The sequence below is a fragment of the Varanus komodoensis genome, unplaced genomic scaffold (assembly GCF_004798865.1).
Source record: "Varanus komodoensis strain SLA01 unplaced genomic scaffold, ASM479886v1 scaffold1, whole genome shotgun sequence".
NCBI classification, from domain to species: Eukaryota; Metazoa; Chordata; class Lepidosauria; order Squamata; family Varanidae; genus Varanus; species Varanus komodoensis.
Window position 1 is genome coordinate 113645451 of NW_025335268.1, and position 13290 is coordinate 113658740.

At 41.5% G+C, this 13290-nt stretch overlaps 1 protein-coding gene across 1 annotated transcript in view; it reads right to left on the bottom strand.

Annotated features, from left to right (window-relative positions):
* SLC44A5 (solute carrier family 44 member 5) overlaps positions 1-13290 on the bottom strand; it is a 149568-nt gene that overhangs the window by 33162 nt on the left and 103116 nt on the right. Inside the window, exons 7-11 of the mRNA XM_044440965.1 lie at positions 11436-11496; positions 10958-11081; positions 8700-8783; positions 8059-8171; positions 4799-4930 (exon numbers count right to left, since the gene is read on the bottom strand). Coding sequence (XP_044296900.1) covers positions 4799-4930; positions 8059-8171; positions 8700-8783; positions 10958-11081; positions 11436-11496 — 514 coding nt within the window. The remainder of the gene's footprint in view (positions 1-4798; positions 4931-8058; positions 8172-8699; positions 8784-10957; positions 11082-11435; positions 11497-13290) is intronic.

Sequence of the window (13290 nt, forward strand, 5' to 3'; positions counted from 1 at the left end):
TTAAGATGCTTTCATTGAAAGTGGCTTGTACTCTAGTTATCTATGGACATTTTCCATAGGGTGGACATTTTCAGAGTGTGTATCTTCATGGATCACTACCTAGTCGTAGCTACTGGGGAAGAGCAGAGGGCTAGAACTAGTAGCACCAGCAAGAATGAAGTGACTGGGTCAAAGCTGAAAGGACACTCAGTTGCAGATATATCTGGTGGTGAAAGGAAAGTCCGATGCTGCAAAGATGTATACTCCATAGGAACCTGGAATGTAAGATCCATGAATCAAGGCAAGCTGGATGTGGTCAAACAAGGGATGACAAGACTGATCATGGATATCTTAGGAATCAGTGAACTAAAATGGACAGGAATGGGTGAATTTAATTCAGATGACAATCAGGGATACTACTGTTGGCAAGAATCCCTCAGAAGAAATGGAGTAGCCTTCATAGTCAATAAAAGAGTAAGAAAAGCAGTACTGGGATACAATCCCCAAAATGACAGAATGATCTCAGTTCCAATCCAAGGCAAACCATTCAATATCACAACAGTCCAAGTCTATGCCTCAGCCACTGATGCTGGAGAGGCTGAAGTTGACCGGTTCTATGAAGGCCTACAACACCTTCTAGAATTCACACCAAAAATAATGTCCATATTTTGTGGGGGATTGGAATGCTAAAGTAGGAAGCCAAAAGATAACCGGAATAACAGGCAAGTTTGGCCTTGGAGTACAAAATGAAGCAGGGCACAGGCTGGAAGAACTTTGTCAAAATAACACACTGGTCATAGCAAACACTGTTTTCCAACAACCCAAGAGACAACTCTACACATGGACATCACTAGATGGTCAACACAGAAATCAGATTGATTATGTGCTCTGCAGCCAAAGATGGAGAAGCTCTATACGGTCAGTAAAAACTAGACCAGGAGCTGACTATGGCTCAGATCATGAACATCTTGTTGGAAAAGTTAGGCTTAAATTGAACAAAGTAGGGAAAAAAAGTAGGTCACTCAGGTATGACCTAAATCATATCCCTGATGAATCCACAGTAGAGGTGACAAATAGATTTAAGGAATTAGATCTGATAGACAGAGTGCCTGAAGAACTATGGACGGAGGTTCACTTCATTGCACAAGAAGTAGCAACTAAAACAATCCTGCCCCTCCCAAAAAAAAGAGATGCAAGAAAGCAAAATGGCTGTCTGAAGCTTTACAAATAGCTGAGGAAAGAAGGGAAGCAAAAGGCAAGGTAGAAAGAGAAAGATACACCCAACTGAATGCAGAATTCCAGAGAATAGCTAGAAGAGCTAAGAATGCCTTCTTAAACGAACAGTGGAAAGAAATAGAAGAAAACAGTAGAATAGGGAGGACCAGAGATCTCTTCAAGAAAATTGGAGATATGAACGTTTCATGCAAAGATGAGCATGATAAAGGACAAAAATGGCAGGGACCTAACAGAGGCAGAAGAGATTAAGAAGAGGTGGCAAGATTACACAGAGGAACTATATAAGAAAGACCTTAATGTCCCTGATATCTATGATGGGGTGGTTGCTGACCTCAAGCCAGACATCCTGGAATATGAAGTCAAATGGGCCTCAGGAAGTCTTAGCACCAACAAAGCTAGTGGAGGAGATAGTATTCCACCCGAGCTATTCAAAATCCTAAAAGACGGTGCAATAAAAGCACTACACTCAATATGCCAGCAAATTTGGAAAACTCAACAGTGGCCACAGGATTGGAAAAGATCAGTTTACATTCCCATCTCAAAGAAGGGCAATGCCAAAGAATGTTCAAACTACCACACCATTGCACTCATTTCACATGCTAGCAAAGTTATGCTCAAAATCCTCCAGCAGTATGTGGACCGAGAACTACCAGAAGTACAGGCAGGATTTCGAAGAGGCAGAGGAACTAGAGATCAAATTGCCACCATATGCTGGATCATGGAGAAAGCTAGGGAGTTCCAGAAAAACCTCTACTTCTGCTTCATTGACTATGCTAAAGCCTTTGATTGTGTGGATCACAACAAATTGTGGTAAGTTTTTCAAGAGACGGAAGTACCAGACCATCTTATTTGTCTCTTGAGAAACAAATGCGGGTCAAGAAGCAACAGTGAGAACTGGACATAGAACCACTGATTGATTCAAAATTGGGAAAGGGGTTCGGCAAGGCTGTATACTGTTGCCCTGCCTATTTAACTTGTATGCAGAATACATCATGAGAAAGGCGGGGCTAGATGAATCACAAGTTGGAATTAAGATTGCCTGGAGAAATATCAACAACCTCAGATATGCAGATGATACCACTCTAATGGCAGAAAATGAAGAGGAACTAAAGAGCCTCTTGATGCAGGTGAAAGAGGAGTGCGCAAAAGTTGGCTTGAAACACAACATTAAGAAAACTAAGATCATGGCATCCGGTCCTATCACTTCCTGGCAAATAGATGGGGAAGAAATGGAGGTAGTGACAGATTTTATGTTCCTGGGCTCCAAGATCACCGCAGACGGTGACTGCAGCCAAGAAATTAAAAGACACTTGCTCCTTGGGAGGAAAGTTATGGCAAATCTAGACAGCATACTACAATGCAGAGACATCAACCTGCTAACAAAAGTGTGTATAGTCACGGCTATGGTTTTTCCAGTTGCAATGTATGGCTGTGAAAGTTGAACCATAAGGAAGGCTGAGTGCAAAAGGATTGAGGCCTTTGAATTGTGGTGCTGGAGGAGACTCCTGCAAGTCCCTTGGACCACAAGGCGATCAAACCGGTCAGTCCTAGAGGAGATCAACCCTGACTGCTCTTTAGAAGGCCAGATACTAAAGATGAAACTCAAATACTTTGGCCACCTAATGAGAAGGAAGGACTCACTGGAGAAGAGCCTAATGCTGGTAACGATTGATGGCAAAAGAAGGGGACGGCAGAGGATGAGGTGGCTAGATGGAGTCACTGAAGCAGTTGTTGTGAGCTTAGGTGGACACCAGGGGATGGTAGAGGACAGGAAGGCCTGGAGGAATGATGTCCATGGGGTCACGATGGGTCGGACACGACTTCGCAACTAACACCTTCTGTCCAGCAAATTTGTGTGTGCACGCACACACACACAGGGTATGCCTATGTGTCAATTTTGTGTATTCATGTTTGCCAACTTTCACTTAACCCGCTGGGAGGTTGCCAGGCTCTTCTTGTCCAGAAAGGGTGGCAGCTTTTATTTCAGCCAAGTCTGAAGGAAGGTCCAAGCCCACCTGTGCTTCAAGCAGTGCTTTAACCTACTGACCAAATGACATAGACAGTCCAGGATCCCCTGACCTGTGTATGTGATGTTTCAAGGGACTGCAGCCTCTCCAGAACAGATTGAATACTACTCAGCTGGAAAGAGAAACCACCCACAAGACAGTACAGCTTGTCAAAGAATGGGGACAGAATATTTGAATGTGAAGATGTTACTTTCATTATCTTTAAACATTTGACTATATATTTATGTGGCAATATAGCATTTTACTTAGTTTGTATTACATTATTTTTCATGACTTTTATACTATTGTTTTATGTACTAGAATCCCAGTTGGGAAGATATTATATTATCTTTAAAGTCCTATTTAGTTGTTTACGTACTCTATTTTATGTTTATATTGGTTCCACTTACCCACCCATCTTTAATGCCTGAAGAACAGTTTGCTACTTCAGTCTCCAAGACTTATACAGAAAATTCTTCAACTCTTGCATAGAGAATAAACTGAAGGTATATATACAACATTTCACATAACCTTCACTTTGGATAATCAAACACAGAACAGTGCCTGATGCATCTGAAAACTATCTATGAAAGAAGAAAGTGCAAAAGCAGAAAATTGCAGGATAGGCCCAATAACCATGTGGAAAATGTTTTATGCAAATTGGTTCCCCATGGCGACGTTCTCATTTTCTTCAGAAACAAATAGTCCCTACGGATGTGTGCTCATGTTTTAATAGGGAGTTGCATGATTTCAGAGTTTATAAAGGCTGATGAAACTGTAACATCCCCTATTTTTATATATACATGAGGTATTCAGTTTGCATTTATAGATAGAATTTTTAAAGTATAACTATGAGATGTTTTAAAGGGAGAGATATATTAAGAATCTGCAATTATTATTTGGGATTGATTTAAACAAAAATACCATAGGTGATTTCCTACTTAAATCTTCTGCATTACAGAAGAAATGCAGAAAAAATCTCTGGTTGGAAGAAGTTAAAATGTGCTGGGTTTAAAACAGTCAGATATGAATCTAAATTCAGCTCCAGTGCTTAATTCCAAAAAAGAAAGTTACTAGAGCTCAAACGTGTTCAAATTAAGTCTACCTGCTTCTTAATCCAAGACTGTGGGACCACAGTCCTGTGTGAAGGAAATGCACTATATAAATGATCAGGTATTTGTTGACCTTTCATTTTGCACTGCTGAGTCTTGGAACTGTGAATAGATTTCAAGCATGGTTCCGATCCAGTCTTGCTTTTAAAGTCACTTCAAATGCAGGATGTCCTCCATTAAATATTTTCTGTTAATGAAAACCCATCAATATTTATACATGCCCACCTAATTGTAAAACAGAACATTCACATATGTGGGATTTTTATATTTTCTCCTACACAGATATGCCACATAATGAGCAATTAATATGTAGACTCCAGTCAGCAAGGTAAGCACTATAAAACTTGCCGAAGCATGAGACAATGCCAGGCTTTAGTGCCTATCTCAATCCATGGAAGAAAATAGTTAAATTATATGACTACAAATTGGATGTCAAAATACAAACTTGCCATAAGATTCACTTACTAAATGTTAACCATGTTTGCTTCAATTGTAGATATACCCTGAAATCTGTCTGGAATCCAATATCATAAACAGTAAGGTCAGAGCCAGGTACTCCATGAAGATGGTGATATTCCCAGTAGCAATGCCAGATACCTTTTGAAAAAGAAGCAAGAGAAAGTAAGGTTGCTTACCTGTAACTATCATTTTTCAAGTGGTCACCTGTGCATTCACACATAGAGAGAAAAACGTGATCAGCGAGAGCTTTTACGTATAGTTCGCAAGGTAAGTTGGAGAAGAATTTCCCGATGCGCTCACGAAGGTGGTCGAAGAAGGACTGAAGTCTTGGCCAGAGCCCTACCCTCATAATGGCTGCTTTGGGGGCCAGGGTCTCACTGAATACTAATTAATTAGCTTTAGAATCTTCCCAAAAAACCACTCCACACATGCACAAAGAGCCCATATGTGCGATGCACAGAGACCATGAAGAATAATGGGTTGCACATGAAACATCATTTAGATTAACTCCCGACTCAGAGGCTGGGCCCAACCTGCCTTGCTTCCTCTCCTAGCTGAAATCACAGGTCTTTTGTTTGTTTGTTTGCTTGGCTCACCATGGCCAGTACCCTTTTAACTTTGGGGCTTTTTTCAGAGATTGCATTCCACAATTTCTGATTTGACAGCCAGACAGAGCCCCTTTAAAGTGCTCAACCAGGAGATGTCACTGGCTGGCCATCCTCTGAAGATGCACCCCAAATGTGTGCAATTTTTTCAGTAAGTATTTTTAAATAAATTGTTTCATTCAGACTGTGCAAGTATGCACTCGCTTAGACCTGAAAAAAGGAAGCCTCAGCTGGGTCAATGGCCTGGAGACCAACCCTGGACAATGAATAAAGGAGATCCAAACAGGTTTTTCTTCACTTTAGCTGAATGTGTCCCCATCAACACCCAGAGTATTGACAGCTAGCTATCAAAACCCACAGTGGCTTTAAACAGAATTCTGTTTTGCCCAGAAAAAGGGATTGGATGCACTTTTGCATCCTCTTGGGCAGTAAGAGTTTCAGGAAAAAGTGGAAAAATGTGAATCACTCTGAGAAGTATTGGAAAAATATCTTGTTGTAAAAGGGATGTAAATCCCACCATCCACAAGATCATTTGTGCCTTTTCTTTCCTCCTCCACAGCTGTCACAGCAAAGCAAAGGTGGTGGTGAGACCTGTTTGGGCCTTTTCTGAGTTAACATCCAGGGTTGGTATCAGCATTGTTGGGCTGGGTATCAGTAACATGATAACCAAACCATGGCTTGCTTAGCCATGATGAACTGTCCTATCATATAGACCTACCACTGTGATCCAAACCATAGATGACCTCAAACAGATAAGTTTCCTTCAGAAAACCAATATCCATCTTTGGCAGGGATATTCATGACTTACTTCTTTGAAAACTCATGGAACACCCCTTTTCATATGTTCCTATCCATGCTCTAAGGCAGGTATAGAGAACTTTTATTTTTGGAGGAGACAAATGACTCTGACATCATGAGGTCCTTTGCTGAAGCATCAGGTGGATTCTACACCGCACCCTTCAAATGGGAAAAATGCTTCATTGTGCCTGGGCTTTCCTGGTCAAAGACACCGTTCTAGCCTAAGTGCCAGTTGTTTTGGCCACGATAACATTGCCCACCTTGTATTTTCAGGACTCAGGGCAGGTGAAACTGAGCTGGCCTCATTCCCTTCACTCTGCTTTCAGCCCAGTTCTATTGCTCTTGACTATGCTGCATGCAGACTCTCCTTAGAAAATTTTGCCTGTTTTCTATATAAGCCCTCCCCAGACTGGTGGCCTTCAGAGGCATTTGGGCTGCAACTCCCAGAATTCCCATCCAGCAGGGCCATTGACTGGGAATTCTGGGGGTTGCAGTGCAAATGTGTCTGGAAGTCACAAGGTTGAGGAACACTACATTATTGTCTTTTCAGTATTAGATGCCAAATTACAGCCTTTCAGGTAGGACCTAAAGACTGCTAACCTTGGACTAGAATTGAGTTGGGACTTTCAATTATTAATGTTATGTTTTTTCTTATTCTAATTGATTTTCTTTTCTTTTATTGTTTTAAAATTTTGTACATCCCTTTAAAGCATTTATTCTAAACAACAGCTTATAAGAGAGCCAGTGTGGTGTAGTGGTTAAGAGCATGGGACTGGGACTCAGAGGATCTGGGTTCGAGTCCCCGCTCGGCCATGGAGCCAACTGGGTGACTTTGGGCCAGTCACAGTCTCTCAGCCCAACCTACCTCACAGGGTTGTTGTTGTGGGGATAAGATGGAGGAGGAGAGATAATGTAAGCTGCCTTGAGCCCTTTGTAGGAAAAAGGCAGGATATAAATCGAATAAATAAATAATTTACATATAATCTGTTTTCTTCCTTTCCTCCTTTTCTTTAGTTTTGAAAGTGATGTTTCATGTTGCATTTATTACTGAGTTTTTTAATTATTGTTATTCTATTATTATATTACAATTTTAACTTTTTTGTAAGCCATCCTGAGGTTTTTTTTTTTTTTTTTGCAAAGGACAGGATAAAAATGTTTTAAATAAAAAAAATCACCTTATGATTCACTAAATAACAGCTTATGTTTGTACACTGCCCTGAGAGCCCTATAAAGGACTTCTGTTGTGCTTTATAAATTTATAAAAATAATTCTTTTTTAAAAAACAAGAAAACAAATTATGCTTTCTGTTCTGGCAGACTTTCTAAGAAGTATCCTTTTTGATCTCTAGTTTGATTTTCACTTTTGCTCCTAATACCTATTTAGGCTTTTGTAATATTATGTTTTGTGCATTGTGCTGGTATGTGCTTATTGGATTATTATGCTGTGCATGATTTTAAATAATTTCTTGTATTATATTTCTTATGTTTTAATTTTTATAATGCATAGAGATAAACTGTTTTCTAAAACAGTTAAGAAATTGAGCAAGTAAATACAAGGGAAAGCAAAACAAGGGGAAACAAACCCTACCAAATCTGATCTGGAGCAATTCATTCCAAGCCCCAAGAACAGAGATCATTCATACCAAGAGTAAGATATAAATCATGTGTGGATAGCTTGTGAGCCTTCAGCTTTTTTGTCCTACAATATTTAAGAACCCTAGTCAGAACAGTCAATGGCACAGAATTGCAATTAATTGATATCGACTTATTAATAAGAATCGCCTTTTCCCTCTGTATAAGCAATAAGTAGTAAATCTAAGATCTGTATGCAGCACAGCTTAACAAGCAAATAATCAATATTTACCATATCCAATTATCCCAATTACACCAAAGATGAAAATCCAGAAGAGAATCCCTGCTATGAACCTCAAAAGCACAAGGAAGAACAAGCTGACAACCATTGCAATAAACAGACCTCTGGAAAACAAAGAAGGAACAGGTTAAAACATCAGCAGCCAGTAACTTGTCCCCTCACCCATCCCATTTTTCCTCATGTAATTTACAAACAAGAAAGCTGCTGAGAAAGATGTTTTTCTCAACCAGGATTAAGGCTCCTGTGTTAACATTTAAATATACATTGAAATGACCAAGGCACTATAACTACAGGTATTAGAAGCACTGTATTTACACAGGGCACAAAGCGTGGCCTAGAATTCAGGTACAGAGAAAACCAAATCCTTAAGCCTAAAATGGAGAGAAATTTTGTTTACCAGTGGCAAGTATGTTCCACTCCTCCTAAATATGATGCCATGGAGTGCCAGCTGTTCTTCCTAATTACTTGGGTGCCATTTTCCAGGACAATTAGGGAGCAGCATGACATATAAGTCATGTCAAAGATGGGAATGTAATGAACAGAACTGTCAGAGACTTCCCCCAGTCCTTTTTCTGTATGCTGTATCATCACAATTCTGCAAGTGTGAGATGCGACCAGCTGTAAGAACTTACATTAAGATCCAATACCAAGAACTGGAATAGTCTTCAAAAATTTTCATCCCAACTGATCTTGAATCAAGAACATTATTGATGCCACTTTAAAAACAAAAGGAGGAGAGGTTTTAGTTTATGTAGCATGCATTCCTTCTTTAATCTAAGCAACGAAAAGGCTTTTAGTATAATAATGAAATGCATGTTATATTATAAAACAATTTCAAAGCAGTGGTACCTTGGCTCACAAACTTAATCCGTTCTACGACTCTGGTTGTGACCCAAATTGGTCGTGACCCAAGTCAAACTTCCCCATAAGATTCCATGTAAATAAGGTTAATCTGTTCTGGCCCCTCCGAATGCGGCTGTGAGCTAGTTTTTGGTCACAAGCCAAGTCAAATTTCCCCGTAAGGTTCAATGTAAAAAAGGTTAATCCGTTCTGTAACTATTTTTTTTTTAATCAGAAATTTTGAAACGAAGTGACAAAGAACAACAAAGTACTGTACAGTACAGTGGAGAACACTAACCTAGGTGGGGGGGAGATTATTGTTTTGAGGGAGAGTCCCCCTCCATAAGGACATTGGGGAGATCTCTTTCAGGGGTTTCCTCTCTTTGTCTCTTAGCTGCAGGGTCAATTTTGGTGAAAAATCTGTCTATAGTCACTTGTTTTTTCCTGCGCTGCATAACCCTGCGGAAATGAGAGACCACGTTATCGTTCATCAGATTCAACACTCTGTTTGTTACAGTTATGTTGGGGTGGTGCTTCTCAAAGAAACCCTGGCATGGGCACGCTCCTGCAGGAAAGACGGGCGCGATCTCAGCCATCTCCCCTCCCTACAACCAGCACGATTATGGCCATCTCCCCCCCAACAAAAGTGGGGAGATGGCCAGGATCGCAGTCACGTTCATGCAGGGAAGACATTCGTGAACATGGGTGCGCTCCTGCAGGAAAGATGGGCGCAGCACAGCACAGCCGTGATCACACATGCGTTCCCTGCACGAATGCGACTGCAATTGTGGCCATCTCCCCACTCGGGGGGGGGGGGGATGGCTGTGATCTTGGTCACCACCCAAAGCGGAGTTCATGACCCAAGTCAAAATTTTCATGAAATTTTTGTTTGTGACCCAAGTCGTTCGTGACCCAAGGTACCACTGTATTTGCTTTACTAGGAAAATGAACATGAAATTTCATCGCCAATAATAAACTATGATTAAGATAGTGCAGCTGTGGGTCTATGCCCAAAACAAGCATTAGTTACAATTAGATTTTACAGAATTTTTAGTCATTTAAGTTGCAATCCTTTGTACGGTGCCCAAAACTAGGGCACTAGGAATTATTTCCACTGATCTCAATGGAATTTACTTCTGGGTGGACAGGTATAAATTGTGCTACTAAAATTTACATTCACACAGCTAAAATATAATAATGCATGAGATCAAAGCAGCATTGCTATTGCTAGTAGCAGCATCATGGTTACAATGACAGAACTTCCACTTCTGATAAAGCACAGTTTGCTGTGCCATGTAAACCTAGAAAACAGAGTGAAACCTGCTATGTCATCTCAACCTAGTTAAGAAAATTATCTTAACTACAGATAGCTTCAAACAAGTTAATTTCATACGATCTTTTATGAAAAGCTGGCTTGCCTGAAACTAACCATAGCAGTTAAGATCAAACGCAATTCTGGGTACTATACGAAATGGAGAGCAGAAAAGAAAGCTTCTTAACTTTCCTTGAGGCTGAGCAGGAAAAAGAGAAGAGAGCCTGGGAGGAAAGCTGGGCTTATTTATGTTGTATTCAGCATGGCATCCAAACACATTCTTTGAAAGAACCTGGGTTAAACGAATCTCTCTTCTTTATTAACTTGTGCTGCATTTCATACTCAAAAAAGTAAGACTGAGCATATTAATGTTCCCAATTGGTATCTCGTGGTGGAAATAACCCAGGAAGAAGCAGCAATGGCCAAGGGAAACCTGAAGAACTTCTTCCCTTCACCTGTCTTTATTCCAAACCCTACTTCCTCTCCTCCTGATAAAGCTTCTTAAAGAAAGGAAAAAGGCCACAACATGGAAAAACCATATACATTCGGAAGCAATGTCATTTGTCCCTAACTGAAATCAAGAGCATGAAAACTCATTTGTTTTAATCTAAAGATGGGTCCATGTGATTCTCTAAAAATCATTGGGGGTACATTCAAATCTGGCATACAAATTATTACGTGCCAAACAAATAAGGAAAAGTGATCAAGCAAACACATAAATACAGACATAATTCATACTTTGCAGCTTCCCTGAGATCAGTTACATTCCTTGTTTTTCCTCTTCCATCTCTGAAAGTAGTTTTATTGGCCACAGTGAGTACACCATTTTTAGTGGAGAAATCAGGGAAGCATCTCTTCAGAACTGTTAAAACAGGCAAGCAAGATTATAGCATAATTCATTTTCACTATAGTTAAAATTTCATTATTGTTATTTGATATAAACGCTCTAGAAAGATTTCACAGAATCATAGAACAGTAGAGTTGGAAGGGGCCCTGTTGCAGGACACCAAGTTACACCATCCCTCTCGGATGGCTGTCCAGTTTCTTTTTGAATATCTTTAAGTATGGGAGAGCTCACAATCTCCATTCCAGAAGTGGCAGGCATGGCTTGAAGAACGGAGATCGTGAGGCACAACAGAATTGGCAGGGGCACAAGTGTCCTGTTGGATACAGCCCTGTGAGAGTAATTTAAATAGCACAAAACTCAGATACTCACAAGGCCGACTTGGAATGATCATGGAGGGACAATCTTCATCACGCATTACTTGGGCCACAGACTGGAAACAAAAGAAAAAGTAGGATAAAAATAGTCATGGAATAACTGTTTCTATTAGCATTTATTTTGGGAGGTTATTTTAAAAATAAAACTTCTTTGATCAAGAGCTCAGTGGAGCATTTACATGAAAAATATGGGAGACCCAAGTCTCTCTGGCTTCCTGCTAAAATTAAAAACAAAGCAGTAGGCATCAAGGTATGTTTCCGAACACAGAATGTTTCAGCAAGTGGCTTTGTCCTTATCTTAGATAGAACAAAATTACCTTTTAACACAGCATAATTAATTTAAAGCTGCAATCAGGACTCAGTAAGGGGTTTGCAGTATGAGAAGAATATTAAAATAGGTTTTAAAAAAATATACAGACTTATGATGTCATTGCAGGGTTAATTAATTAATTCCATGACTAACACCCACTCCCTTATCCCATGAGTGAAATAAGCAACTGCAGATGAATTCCTATGCAAATCATATGCCTGCTAATTCATATATAAAACCTGAAAATAGTTACTCTCTTCCTCTAGGCAGCACACACACACAACCCTGTGTAGCCCACATGCATCTTCTGAAAACATTTTTTTTCTGCAAAGCAGCACACTAGCTGAAGCTTCCATTATATACCAGGTTAATTTCTCCAGAATGCCTCTGGACCCATGTAAAGACCATGTACTCACAACAGTTTCTCGCATTTCTAAATGTATCCATGGGTTGAAAATCCTTGGAGACATTTGTCATGGGGTTCTCAAGCCTAAAATAAATTGATCACCATTAAATAGCATAAGATCTGACTCAGATTTTTTGAGATACCCAGGACTCAGGACTGCAGCTTGATGAATCAACTGCAGCATTACCTGGACAGGCAGGGCCTGGCCAAGGTTACATTCTGGTAAGCTCTCAATTAGACTATTGTAATACACTCTACATGGGGCTGCCTTTGAAGACAGTCTGGTAACTTCAACAGGTTCAGAATGTGAAGCTATTGACAAAGCTATTGGCCGCCATCCACCGGCCACCTGGCTGCTCTGCCACGCCCAGCACGCGTGGCAGGAGTGCTCCGGACGAGGCAGGGCGTCGGAGGGCCGGCAGCTAGAAAGCCCCGCGGGAGGAGCGCGGCGACAGCAACAGCAACTGCGCCTGGCAGCCTACGCCGGAGGGGAGCCGCTGCCTCGCCGCGAAAGACCACGCCGCGCTGCCATCCACTGCCCACTTGGCTGCTCTGCCACGCCCAGCACGCGTGGCAGGCGTGCTCCGGACGAGGCAGGGCGTCGGAGGGCCGGCGGCTAGAAAGTGCCGGCGGTAGCCGGGGCCGGCGGCCAAAGGGCGTCAGCCAAAGGGCGGTCGCCGCCGTTTGGGTGGCCGAGCGGGGGGCTGGGTTGGCCAGGGGCTTTCGCTTGGCGATGGTAGGCCCTCCTGCTGGGCTGTAAGTTTTTTTAAATTGTTTTTATAGTATTTTAAATTGTTTTATGGAGTCGTCCCTGGCCATGTTGCCGCTTGTGTTTCCTGGGGAGCGCACCGGTGCCGCCATTGAGGTGGTTATGGGCAATGGATGTAGCAGCAGTGGGAGCTTAACGTGTCCGCATAGAAGAAGGAGGGACAGATGGTTGACACCTGTCCCTACTTCTGGTTTTGCTCCCAGCCAGATGGTGCCAGGTAGTCTCGTCAGTCACCCCTCAGGCCTGATGGTACTGTTGCTTAATGACAGGTCGGTCAATAACAAATCTGCCCTCATCCAGGACCTGATTGTGGATGAGGGGGCCGACCTGGCCTGCATAACGGAGACCTGGGCGGGAGGGGGGGG